The sequence below is a fragment of the Corythoichthys intestinalis genome, chromosome 14 (genome assembly GCF_030265065.1).
Source record: "Corythoichthys intestinalis isolate RoL2023-P3 chromosome 14, ASM3026506v1, whole genome shotgun sequence".
Lineage (NCBI taxonomy): Eukaryota > Metazoa > Chordata > Actinopteri > Syngnathiformes > Syngnathidae > Corythoichthys > Corythoichthys intestinalis.
Window position 1 is genome coordinate 20,187,256 of NC_080408.1, and position 13,482 is coordinate 20,200,737.

Consider the following 13,482-nt stretch of genomic DNA (forward strand, 5'->3'; position numbering starts at 1 on the left):
CGCTGTGTGAGTCCGGCCGGAAAATGGCTTTCGAAAACGGCGCACAGCTCTCCAGCTCTTCGTCAGTCTCTTCCGTGTGCTGAGTGCTCTTGCTTACTTCCAAAATACTGCACGCACTTTGAAAATGAGAGCGCCACTGACACCCACTGAGTGGATGTGCAAGTACACTTTATTCTAGTACGGCAAAAAAAAACAAAAAAAAAAACATGTTCCCCGAGGTCACACGCGCCACCCCTGGCATCGCTCTGCGCCGCCCTGGGGGGGCGCGCCCCACTATTTGAGAAGTACTGGGTTAAAGGAACTTCAAGACCTCAACTTTTTCAAACCTTTTAAGAGACAATTTAATTACCTTTGGCAGCAATACACACACACAAATGGTAATCTCATCAACATTCATGACCAAGCACGAAAAAAACCCAGTAAGCACTGTCTCTTTTATTGGCACACCATAGACTTCGTAATGATATTGACGGGTCAGATTCGACCTTCACTGCGCCACGCCTTCAAGTAGGAGGCCATCCCGTAATCCGCTTCAGTTATTCGCAGTTGGTCGCAGCGACACATGCAGCGATCCAACGCCGGTTTTAGTTTGAAAAAGTACGAAAGCTGTACCGCATACAAACAGGAAGTATTGTTTCAGGAGTTATTTGTTCGATGTTTCAAGGTAATTATTATATTTTTCGTAACATGCATGCATTTTGAAACGTTGTGAAAAAAATCAATGGAAGAAATTAACCGCTACGGCATTGGCGTCATAATTCGCAATATTTACGTAAAATAAAGGCTAACTGCCCGGTTTTTTTGCTTTTAACCAAGAATCGAGACTTTTTTACGTTCACTCTATAATGAATTCAGGAATTTAAGGATTTGTTCACAAGAATTTTCAACGTAAAAAGCTCTTTGTGGTGATAAGGTTAAAGACTGGCAGCACATTCGACATATTCACGTAAAATAAATTCTAACTGCCCGGTTCTTTGCTCTTTTAACAAAGAATCGAGACCGTTTTATGTCCATGTCTATAAACAATTCAGGGATTTAAGCATTTATTCACAAGAATTTTCAACAAAAAAAGCTCTTTGTCTGTGACTCCACTCGGTCAGCTTTGAGGGCCACGCCAACAATGCAGGCCCCCTATTAATCGGGCCGCGGCCCGTCTCCCGTCAATATCATTATGAAGTCTATGGGCACACTTTTTTTTTTTTTTTTTAATTCTTACCCTAAGGTACCGCGACCAGCCATTGGAGGACTTGGGGGTTTCTGGGTCGGCGGGTTGGTGCGAGACAGTGTTCCTCCTCCACGTCCTGCAGCATTGTTCCCATTTTGCTAAAAAAGAAACTAACAGTTAAAAACACTTCACTGAAATTGGAATGTGATCTGTTGGTGCCTACTAACACCAAAACACCTATTAACACAGTCGGTTTGCATATTTTCATAATTACTGAGCAAAGGAGGGAGGGTGTCTATTGGATGCACGAATGGCTCAATTCAATTCAAATAGAACTGTTGCAAGTGCATAGAGTTTGAATACATTATAATTTATGATAAATGATGAAGAAGATGAATGTATTTATCTCTTACCTTGGCTTTAAGCCACTGAGTGCAACCAGAAAAAGAGAAAACAAGACATGCTTAACGGTTAATGGTTTAAGAGGCAAGTTAAGGAAAGTCAAAGTAAACTCAAGTAAAAGTAGAAAAGCATTCGGTGAATAGAATACTTAAGTAATGAGTATTGATTTGGGTAACTGCTTAAAATGTCAGATTTTTTTTAAAAAAACAATGTTATTTTTTTCTCAGTACAACGTCATCTATATGAACTGTTACTAAAATTCTGTACAATAACTTATTACATGACCATCATAGGCCGAGTAAATACACAAAAATTAACAAATTCCAACCAGAAAAATCTAAAGAAATGAAACGTCACCCGTCAAAACAGCATGTGTGTCCTCTAGTGGAGAAAATATATTTCCTACCATGAAAATTGAAAATAAACCGATCATATCTCCCATGCTCTGTGGTCTATCGGTACCAAATAAAAACTGGGAGAGAAGTTGAAATCTGAGCTTTCCAGTTATGTTGATGCACTACTGCACCAGTCGCTGCGACATAGTTTATTTTTTTTGGTTCTTTAAAGATGCTGCATGATTAGAGTTCGACCGATATGGGATTTTCAAATGCCGATGCCGATATCTAAAAGAAATCTCAGCCGATTGCCGATATCCATAGCCGATATTTGCGATCGATAATCTTTTTTTTTTTTTTTTTTTTTTTAAAAGCAATTAGATTATGAAAGGCAAATTTTTAAAAATTGCTTAACCAGCTTCAATTTTACAATGGTAACCTGAGACTTCAAGGATTAATTCAGTCAAGTGCTACCAAACCAACAAACGCAGCACTTCTTTTTATGATTATACACACTCAGCAAGAACAGTACATTATTTTAAAATAATTAAACCGACAAGGACATCACGACGAGATGTAAACAAGTGAGGGTGAGAGTTTAAGAAGATGCTCGCCATGCTAAAGCTAATGCTAACGCAATGCGTTACATTTAGAGTGTAAGGATCACTCTGTAAACACCTTAAAAGGCTAAAGCAACATTGCATATTCGGTCCCGCAAGATTTAAAAAAAAAAACGACAATATTAACAAAATAGGAAAACCTGAAGCTTTCTGTAGCAGGACCTTCCAGGGTCCTACTGTCAGTCAGCGACGGCCACAGTTTCCCACACAGATGTCTGACCAAAATCTTATCAACTTTTTTTTTTTCATTAATTGGCCGATGGCCGATGTTGGATAAAAAGTCCATTTATTGGCCGGTCGATTGACCTCTACCTCTCTCATTGAACAGGGCGATGTGATCATTGGATTTCCGACAGCAAGCCTGTGTGTGGTCATGTGACTGTCTTGTTACATCTTATTGGTATAATTCAGTCATGTGATTATTGTTGCAACACCTCTGGTGAAACTGGTAGAGCCACTGTAGGCATCTCTGGCAAATATAAAGTAAAATCTAATATGTAGAATAAAGACGAAAAATGTAACTCCACTAGCATTAGCAGCATAGTAGCAAAAAAAAAACAAAAAAAAAGTAAACATATTGTGTGGTAAAACTACTCTTAGAAGTATATTTTTCTCAAAGCAATACTCAAGTAAATGCAACAGAGTAAATATAATGTGTTACTAGCCACCTCTGGAAGTAGGAGATGTTTGAAAAACACAGGACGGACACCATTTTGGCAGGAGAATAATTCTGAAAAAAATGGTTGAACATGCAGCGAGGAGGATGACACCAGCATTCATCGCACATAATTGATTTTCACAGAGAAAGAGAAGGGAACAGATGGATCATGTGGAGAGAGTATACAAATCAAGCATGTGGCAGGAAATCCTCGACAAAACATCTCCTCCGGACTCTATATAATACAAGCAATGGGTAACATTTGGCAAATATGACTCTTTCCTGTTCACACTCACCCACAAGCCAAGTGAAAGTTGGTCTTTAGCACATTCACTGGTATGTTCTAACAAGAGCTTCTTAGCATGACAATGCAGTAAGGGTTTGTATAAAAACTGCATTAAAAGAAATTTCTGTACTTTTATGAAGACGGGCAACAGAAACAAAAACAATCTTACCTTTACTCCATGTCCCACATCATCCAGCAGTGTGTAATCAATTGGTTTTCGAATGTAGCGCACGGGACGCTCCATGTTACCAGGGGCGATGATCTTATGGGTGCGAGAGGTGTTTTTATTGGTGGTCAGGATGCCAATCTCCCGACGAGCCACTTTCTCCTTGTGAATATCCACCGTCTATGGGGTATAGAAATAGAGATTAACAGTGACTTGAAAAGCCTTTCGTTTAGTCTGTTTCTGATATATTAATCTATTTGAGCAGTTAATGTTGCTTGTGTTTTATATAAAACCTACGATACTGTTAGTATCCTGCCGTTATTTTTGAGAGATCTCAAGTAAAAAAAAAAAAAAAAAAAAAAGTAAAGACAGGGAATGTGGCTGGGACCCAACATGAATTGAAATGGCAAAGTTCAAGCACTGGCTGTACCACAAAACTCAGGTTAGTATTAAGCATCATGCAACTACAGTCGTACCTCAAGATACGAAATTATTTCCTTCCAGAGTGGGGTTTCGTATCATGATTTTCTCTTGTAATGAATTGGATTTTACATGTAAATCGCCTAATTCATTCCTAGCTCTACTAAAACACCATTCAATTTTATGTCATGGCTTCTAATTACCTGTCTTTATTTGTACTGTTTTGTCACACCCTTTTGGCGCGTGTAAGTGTGACTCGTTAGCTCAAGCTCATGCTACAGACATCACATGACTATTCTAGTTCATAGCTAGCCTCCCGATATAAGGCGTTCCTCCTGTAAGAGTTAAAAAAAAAAATTACGCCATATAAAACCGCATTTATTCGCATTTATTCTTATTACGTTTTAGTTTAATCCTCAATTAAAAGTACCTTAAATGGGCCAAAGGTTACTATGGCCTTTGGTCACAGTGTTAAAGCATTTGAACAGTCAGCAGTATAATCATATCGCCCACCATGCCCATCCGATGACTTCATGAGAAAGTGAACTTTTACCTCCTTAGTAAGACAGTAAATTAGTGGGGTTCCACACTTCTCCTCGTATACTTCCCCATAAGTAGACATCTAGCACGACTCACCTAATGTGATACGGTATGGGGGCGACAACACAATGTTTAGAGGAAGGTAAGAACACAGTCACAGGTCGCCACATACCCACAGGATGAGCCAGCGGCTGACATTGGTGTCTGGACTGGAGTAGCACGAGAGGCCTCCTCATCAACCTTACATCAACTCACCACATCACTTGATCATCATATGTTCTCAGTATGCTAATGTCTTCACGAATGGAGTATATAGGGTCCTCTGGCTGAGAGGAATTTCACTGATACCTCTACTATTCTGTAATTGCTCAGATTAGAGAACTATCAGACAGATATCTGTAGCTGATGATTGCTTTATCTGTGAAATCCATATAATCGGATCAAATTGCAACTTCGGGTCTGTGACTCTTCTTTATTCGGATTGCCATTTAATTATTAGTATACTCCTGCTCTGGGTCAACGAACACAACTAAAGTATTAATTATTGAGTATTGATATAAGTGATACTGTTGGCTCTGTGGCATTTTGTACACATAATTTCTAACACTCCCACAGGGAGAAACTCCTAATTCTTGTTAACAAATATGATGTGGTATCCGGTTCTGAGCCTTCAGCCCACCCCTCCGAGTGTTCCGTTTCTGGTCTATTTCCTAGAGGAAAATCTTGGATGGAAAATTAATATCTCGGATGAAATTTTCAACAAATATTGAAGGAAACTTTCCGCATCCACAAAACTTAAGTGGTCACAATCGTGGCATCAAAAGCCTACAGTGAAAAAAGGAACTTGCAGTCGTGCACCAAGACCGGATCCGGAACTGTTGCTAGGAGGAGGAGGACGAAAACCGGAAGCCAAGGGGAAACGCGGCGCGAGTCCAGGTTAGTTCATAGCAAACACACAGAGGTAAAAGACGGGCTAAATTTGGCAGCCATTGTATCATTGGCGCTTTTGCTATTCTATCTCTCTGTTTGTGCCTAAAAATGCTAAAAAGTGCTTGTTAATTATATTCTTCTTTTGTTTAAAAAAAAAAATAGCAGTGTAGAACACACTGTGGTGTGTACATATTGCTTGTTTACATTTATAGTCAAATGTAGTGATATTGTTGCATTGCTGCGAGCGGGAATTATCTATTAAAGTACGTATTATCTTTTGTATGCTCAATAATTTCTTTGTAATATGAAGCGAAAAAAGTTTCGACTAACTTTTCGGAAAGTGAATTGTTCGTGTACCGAAGTAGCATAATTGAAATGTAACTTAAGTTTAAATGTTTAAAAAGTTTAATTACTTACGAATGATCATATTTCTTATTTTAAAAAATACAATTGGTGAATTTACACGATAATTTGTAGATTTCATCTCATTGAAATACATTTTTTAAAGTTGGTTTTCATGATGGACTTTAAAACAGTCACGGGCATCCACTGAAGATGATTCTGTGAATAAACAGCATGTGGAAGGCCAGATAATCCAACACTGGTCAGCCTACTAATAAAACTCACATGTAAAATGATACATAAAAGTCACATTAAATAATCAAGACAGTTAAAGAAATATAATATTTGAAACGAGAAATGTGTGTGTGTGTGGGGGGGGGGGTTAATGAAAAGCAAAAGTCATATCGCTTGAAAAAATTGGGGCACTATTTGGGCAGTTATCCTGTAAATATGATGGGGGAAACAATAGTGTTTTAGCCTTGATTCAAAGGCAATAATGGTTTGAGCATACGTCTGAGCTCGCCCTGCATGGTTCTTGTTTTGGGAACAGAAAAAGAAGAAAATAAATTTTTTTAAAAATTAAAAAATTACACTTTGCCCTAGCGACTGTACATTTCAGCTCTGGTAACATGTTCTAAATTCTGTCACTTTTGTATCATTTTAGATTTTATGTTGGATGATGTGGAAAAAAATAGGACACGAATGCAGTGCAACCGCGAATATCAAATGATCTTCTTGGGATGTGGCATTTGTACCTGTGAAATATGGTTAATGGAGGACTCCATGCGTCGTAGTTGTGAGGCCTGGATGTCAAGTAGCTGGAGCACATTGTTGGCTAAGGCATTGATTTGGTATGCCACACTGGCTAGAGACTGGGTGGTGTAAGACTTAGTCTCCTCCAGGGCCTTCCTCTTGTCTTGGGCCTGATCAAAGAGAAGGAAGCAAGAGAGAAAATGAGTAAGACATTCAATACAAAGGGCAGAGATAGAAAAAGGAAACACAATTTCTACTTTCTCTAAAGGGAAGTTGGGTTTGCAGCAGGGGCTCACAAAAGGACAAAGTACTTTGACAATTCTTTATCACCTGTGAGACACCCTGTTAGGACTCGGACTATGACAAAAAAAATTAGGTGCTCGCTGTCATTGCTAAAATTGTGAGCTAAGAGTGTTCTTGTAGCCATTGTCTGACTAGGCCATATGTATATACTTTTTATTAGGAAAAAAACCTGTAAGTCTTTGACAAGCATTGAGTTGATGAATCTCTATGGTAACAACTTTCTGTATCTCCCAGATGGACCACATGGCACAGGTGCATGGTTGGAGTTGAGCCAAGTGAGTAGGAATGCCAAATCATTTCACAGAATAAAAAATCTTCACCCGGTTGCATGAACCATCTGTTTCCGTGTGTCTTTAAATAACCAGAGGAACTGAAAGACATATTTCTAGTTTGGAGACAAACCAAGGTTCTGCATTTAATCTTTTCTTTTTTGGAGGACATTTTTTAAAATCTGGGAAATGTCAGCAGGACTGCTAAATCTTACGTACATAACATACGACAACGTTGTTGTGTTGATGGATCACTATTTTTAAACCAATTAAGCAACAGTACCATGAGTTTTTGTTTAGTACAGAAGGAAAACTACCCCAAATTAGCCAGGGATTCAAAAGAAAATTGAGAGAAGTGAAAAATACAGAAGTTGCTTAGGAGGCATATCTAAAATTGAAAATGTTAAATCATTAGATTTAAATGTGTAATACAAGGTTGGACAATATGGCCTTTAAATTGTACCTCCAGTGGACAGCAGATTATCAAGAAAAAATGTACCCAAATATGTATTTTACACTAATGAGCAGGGGTGCACATAATTTTTTTGCCCAGGTTCTCAGAGGAGTACCTGGAGATGTGACTTGGTCCTCATTGAGCTTGAGAGCCGACCCGCCTGATGCGATAAACTTATGACAAGCTTTACTTAGAGCCAATTAACTTTAATTAATTATATTAAGAATTAATGCTTGATTAACATCAACTGGCACAACAAAATTGCCATTACTTTGAAGTGAAATGTAAAGAAATAAAAAGCACCAATTCAAAATAAAGGGCATTATGCGGCTCCCACATTAACTCCAAGCCTTTTTAAAAGTGGGATGTCCTCCTCAAAAGACCTCATTGAACGTGCATGTTTAGCTTTGTAAAATGCGAGCAAAAACACGTTTGTCAGTGCATGTCGCTGTTCATTACCTTTATTCCGCCCTATTCCGCCGCTTGTCCATAGGGCGAGTGGGGTCCTGTTTGACATCGATAGTTTGCTTAATTGCCACATGCGCTCTGTTTTTTTTCGTGCTTTTCAAAGTTTGGATGGCTGAAATTCTTTGACCCTACATAAAATGCGCTGCTCTTATCGGCGACATTGGGATTCTCACGGTACATTTTGTACCGCATTTCCGTGCGAGCATCATTTGCTTCTAGCCATGGTACTTCCTGTAGCCACTTTTCAGCAAAAGTCCTTTTTTTCGGTAGCTCCGGTGACGTCTCTGTCATCTGTCTGTCTTTTGACGGGGGTGGGGGAACACGGAAGTAATTACTCAGTGTGGCCTGCCTCTTCGACATTTTGAGAAGTTATTTTCTTGTGTCCGCCGCAAATACAGTGTTCAGCCATCGGTACGCAAAAGCGTATGGAAGCCGTTGAGGGCCAGCGCGTTTGTCTACGTCCAGTAAGCATGCGCGCATGCGGACCACTTATGTGCACACCTGCTAATGAGACTAAAGTTAACCCGTTCGGACATTTTGTCCAGAACACCATGACAGCTCATACATGCAGCCATATTTTGTCAACCGGGGCAGAGTCGTGACACAGCATAGTTGAGAGGTAAATCTGCTATTCACAGGAATGCTGCTAGCCAGATCGCACAGGATTCTGAACTATCATGGCGGAATGAAAAATGTAAGGATAGACGCTGTAGTGCTGCAACGATTCATCGACTAACTCGAGTATTCGATTAGAAAAAAAGATTCAAATTAAATTTTGCTGCTTCGAGTATTCGTTTAGTTAAAGTGGCGGTGTAATGATTTATTTTGAAAGTTTGTATTTAGTTTTATTGATTTGGGTGAATACACTGCGCTCTACTAGTCTGCCTCATTTCACTTGGCAAAATTGAGCTGCTCCATGTTGAGACCAACATAAGACAAGTTTTTGTTTGAGTTAATGTTTTTTTTTTTTATTGCATTCGTAATTTATTTTATTGGTATATTCAGCCGTTTTCTTGTTGTTGTTGGAATATGTGTCTGAACCATTTGTTAGGAGCATTGTTAAAAAAAAAGCGCTAGTGTTTTATAGCATTTAAACTAGTGGACTTTTGCTATGTAAGTTAGCCATTGTTCTTTTGTTGTACATAGATCCTTATTTATTTATTTTTTTACACCATTTGAGGCTCAGCTCAGGTATTTGAATTTTTCATGTTCCTTATCCGATTACTCGATTATTGGAACTAACTAGTTCATCGATTAATCGACTCTTGAAATAATCGGTAGCTGCAGCCCTAACGCTGACGCTTCATTTCATTTTTCCAGGCGGAATTTGATGATTTTTGTGTATTTTTTGGCCTAATATGGTAATCAAACAGATTGGGTGTTCATGGCCGTCAATGGTAACCAATGAGTTAATTTTGGGGCATTCAGGTCATTTCCTGTTGATTTTGGGGAATTTCTGGGTCAGTTTCTGTTGATTTTTGGTTGTTGAACAGGAAGTGACCTGGGGATGTTCCCAAATAAATAGGAAGTGACACCAAATTAACAGGAAGGGACCTGTAATTAACCTAAAATGAACAGGAAAAAACCTGTAAATGCCCCCAAAACCACAAAGACTTGCTTTGAATTGTCTGGTTTCATTGCCATTAAAAGCACTAGACGTCAAATTCATTTTGACAGAAAGGTGCAAATCAACGAACGTTCATTCACCCTCTCCTAGTGAAAATGAATCAGTCAATGAGCTATAGCAACCATTTAATTTCTTTTTTTCTAAACAGTGACACCTTTTTAAAACGATATATTGATTCTTGGCAGGAGGATATCGATAACCTTTTGGGATACAATGTATCTCGATATAGCAATTAGGGGTGTGACAAAATATCGAAATGGTGATATACCGTGATACTTTGTATCACAAAAGGTTATCGATATGCTCCTGCCAAGAATCGAGATATCATTTTAAAAAGGTGTCAATGTATATATAAAAAAAAAAAAAAAAAAAAAAAGGGACCAACAACTTACCATAATAGTGTCTCAGTTAACTATAAGGCAGCATTGACGGTGCACGACGCCGAATCCATTTAGACTGGGAACGTTCGTTCATTCGAAACCAGAGCATTCACAGTCATTCTGTCCGATTTTCAGGGCATTTACACGTCATTTCTTGTTGAGTTTGGGCCACTGCCTATTCATTTGGGTGATTCCCAGGTCACTTTCTGTTCTGTAACTCATAATAAACATGAAGTCACCCGTAAAATACCCTAAAATCAACAGGATATAACTGAAAATCAACAGGTAAATGACTTTAAATAGCCCAAAATTACCTCATTGCCTGGAATTGGCTGCCACTGACGGCCATAGACGTTCAATCCGTTTGAAGTGGGAGGGTGGCAGTGAATGAACGAATGTTCATTCGCTGCCACCCTCCCAGTTCAAATGGATTGGACTTCTACTAGTGATATACTCATTCCAATTTACAGCCAAAGCTTCTTTTTCTGTTTATTAGTTGTTTGTAGAATATTCTAGAATGATTTCCTGACCGATGTATCGATAATCGTTGTATCACCATACCGTCAGATCATCGTTATCGTGAGCTTTGTATCGCAAATTGTATCGTATCATGAGGTACTAGGAGGTTGCCATTCCTAATAGTAATATTTCCATTACTGTATTGTCACACTTCTAATGCAAACTGTGATTCTGCCTTGAGTGGAACCAATATTATTGTGTATAACTTTTTCAAAAACAGAATACATCCCTTCTCTATCATATCGACAGACGCTTCTGGTATTGTGGTTGCTAAAAAGCAAAGCCGTAGGTTTGTTCTCAACATTGGTAAGGATGATAGAATAGCATAACCTGCATATACACTTTTTTTGCTGGGGACGTGACATTTATAAGACCAAACAGGCTGGGAGAACGAGGGTCAGGGCTACATTTCTCACCAATATGAACCTAATTAATTGATAGGCTAAATGATCAAGGCAACATAAATCTGTATTGACTTATACTAACTTTCCTGTGTATTGGTTCAGGTTATACACCTTTCGATTCAAACCTTTGTCTTCAAAAACTACTAAAGAAACATTTTGAAAACTTCCAGAATAAATGTCTGGATTTTATTAGCAAATTTAAATTGCAATATTTGAACACAAATTATATTAACATACATAAAAGAAATACATACTTGTTAATCATCAATTCTATTATCCATCTATAAAGGGGTAATCCTTGGTTCACTAAATTTCTTCGTTTGATTAACGTTAACAGTAGAAAACATACAGGAGGATATTTCCCTCAATGCAGCTTCCTCCTTGAGTTCGAGAAATTCACACAGATTAATGTTATGCTTCTTTGCTGCAGGGCGAACTTTCAGTATCAAAATTAGTGGTGTGTTCCCCACCTCCACAACATTGACATCTTTTTACATTACTTACAGTGGCTTCTGCTGGCGGGAAAAAAACCTTCTAATATCCCTCGTCTTTAAAGGGGCGGAGGAGTCGGCATGTTGTATTTCTATTGGGCTGTGAACGCGTGTGTGTGTGTGTGGGGGGGGGGGGGTCAAGTCATCAGCCAATCAAACGTGCGTTTGAGGGGAAAAAATGGACTGGCACATTCAGCAAGTGAAAAGGGGTCAATGTACGTCTGAACATAATAAGAGTACTGTAATTCACTTAATAATGGTCGAGTCAATTCTTACAACATATGGGAAGACAATCTAAATGACCTATATAACTGAAGCCATTAATTAATGCAAATAGGGTTGCTTAAAAGTTGGTGGGGACAATTTCAGCATCCTGAAAAGTTGGGTGTTATGTCCCTACCGTCCCTATGCAATCCTACGCCCTTGCTAAAAAGGGTGGCAATATTGGAAACACCTATCAGTGCAATGCATAGTAGGCCTATCACAATGCACACAAATACAAACACAAAGCCGTTTTGCGATGAATCTTTAATATATACCAAAAAAATGCAGACCTCTGCCTAACCTGCACCTGCGTTAGGAATACATCCCAGTTCATTGCGTTCAACAAATAATCGAACAATATGTGTTGATCATGACTAAAACTGATCACATACATTTACAACAATTAAAATTGCTTGTGAGTCAGCTGTCACTGTGCTAGTGTACATGCACTGTAATAATCTGATGCTAGCTCACCATTTTCAAACAGAAGAAAATGCTATACTGGGATGCGGAAAAAAGGTTCTAATGCGGCAATGGGGCAGTTATTTAGACGTTCCCGAGAAAAAAGACATTGTAAATGTTATTTTATATATGGACAAGTAGCACGATATGTCGTAAAATGCAGTGATTAAACACTTGGCCAGAACAACGACACACCCTCTAAAACCAGTAGCGGCTTTCACACATCGAGGAGAGCCACCATTTCCACAACTGCACAATATCCCAATTACTGACGCGTAAGATGCCTGAATCGTGAGTGAAAGTGGCACTTTTGTTGCGGTTTCCCTTACGAGACGCTCATTTCCTGTCCCTGTGGTCTTACTTGCTCATAATCACCGCCGACATGACGAAGATAATAATCAAATCATCGAATAGAACACCATATATTTTTTTACCTGAACATAGTTGTTTTCACAGTATTCCGCCACCCGGGAAAGGTTCTGGTAGCTCTCGACAAGGGCTCGTTTACCGGAGGGGATTTCCTCCTCTAACAACATTTGTAGCTCTGCCATCTTACATCCCTTCGCATTTCTCTCCTCTCGTTGCCTCGTTCAGTTAGGCGAGGCGGTGATGCTGCCTTGTAGCCGAGAACGAGTGAGAGGGGCTCCCCCGCCTGGAATACTTGGCGTAGCCTGCGATGCACGACATCCACTGCGAAGTCGTAACTACGCTAAAAACTGGAAAGGAGGAAAGAGTAATAAGAAAGGAAATCTTGGCTAGGAGGTGGTATTGTTGTTATTGTTATTATTAGGGCCCGAGCACTAAGCGTGCGAAGGCCCTATTGTTTTGCAAAGGATTATTATTATTATTATTATTATTATTATTATTATTAGGGCCCGAGCACTAGGCGTGCGAAGGCCCTATTGTAATGCAAAGGATTATTATTATTAGGGCCCGAGCACTAAGCGTGCGAAGGCCCTATTGTTTTGCAAAGGATTATTATTATTATTATTATTATTATTATTATTATTAGGGCCCGAGCACTCAGCGTGCGAAGGCCCTATTGTTTTGCAAAGGATTATTATTATTATTATTATTATTATTATTATTATTATTATTATTATTATTCTTTTTTCAGGGCAAATGAAAATGGCCAATTTGGAGGCCTGAACATGCACGAAAAGTCACCAAAATTTGCACATACGTGCGGCTTTGCGTAAATTTCGATAATCTTGTGTCGTTTTG

At 38.9% G+C, this 13,482-nt stretch overlaps 1 protein-coding gene across 2 annotated transcripts in view; it reads right to left on the reverse strand.

Moving 5' to 3' along the window:
* LOC130929852 (abl interactor 1-like) overlaps positions 1 to 12,933 on the reverse strand; it is a 32,383-nt gene extending 19,450 nt beyond the window's left edge. Inside the window, exons 1-5 of one of the 2 annotated variants that reach the window (XM_057857441.1) lie at positions 12,693 to 12,932; positions 6,620 to 6,787; positions 3,636 to 3,812; positions 1,579 to 1,593; positions 1,217 to 1,323 (exon numbers count right to left, since the gene is read on the reverse strand). In XM_057857441.1, the coding sequence (XP_057713424.1) occupies positions 1,217 to 1,323; positions 1,579 to 1,593; positions 3,636 to 3,812; positions 6,620 to 6,787; positions 12,693 to 12,809 (584 nt within the window). In that variant the 5' untranslated portion in view covers positions 12,810 to 12,932. Of the gene's footprint in view, positions 1 to 1,216; positions 1,324 to 1,578; positions 1,594 to 3,635; positions 3,813 to 6,619; positions 6,788 to 12,692 lie in introns of both variants that reach the window. The other variant, XM_057857442.1, reaches the window with a different exon arrangement.
* Positions 12,934 to 13,482: the final 549 nt, after the last annotated feature.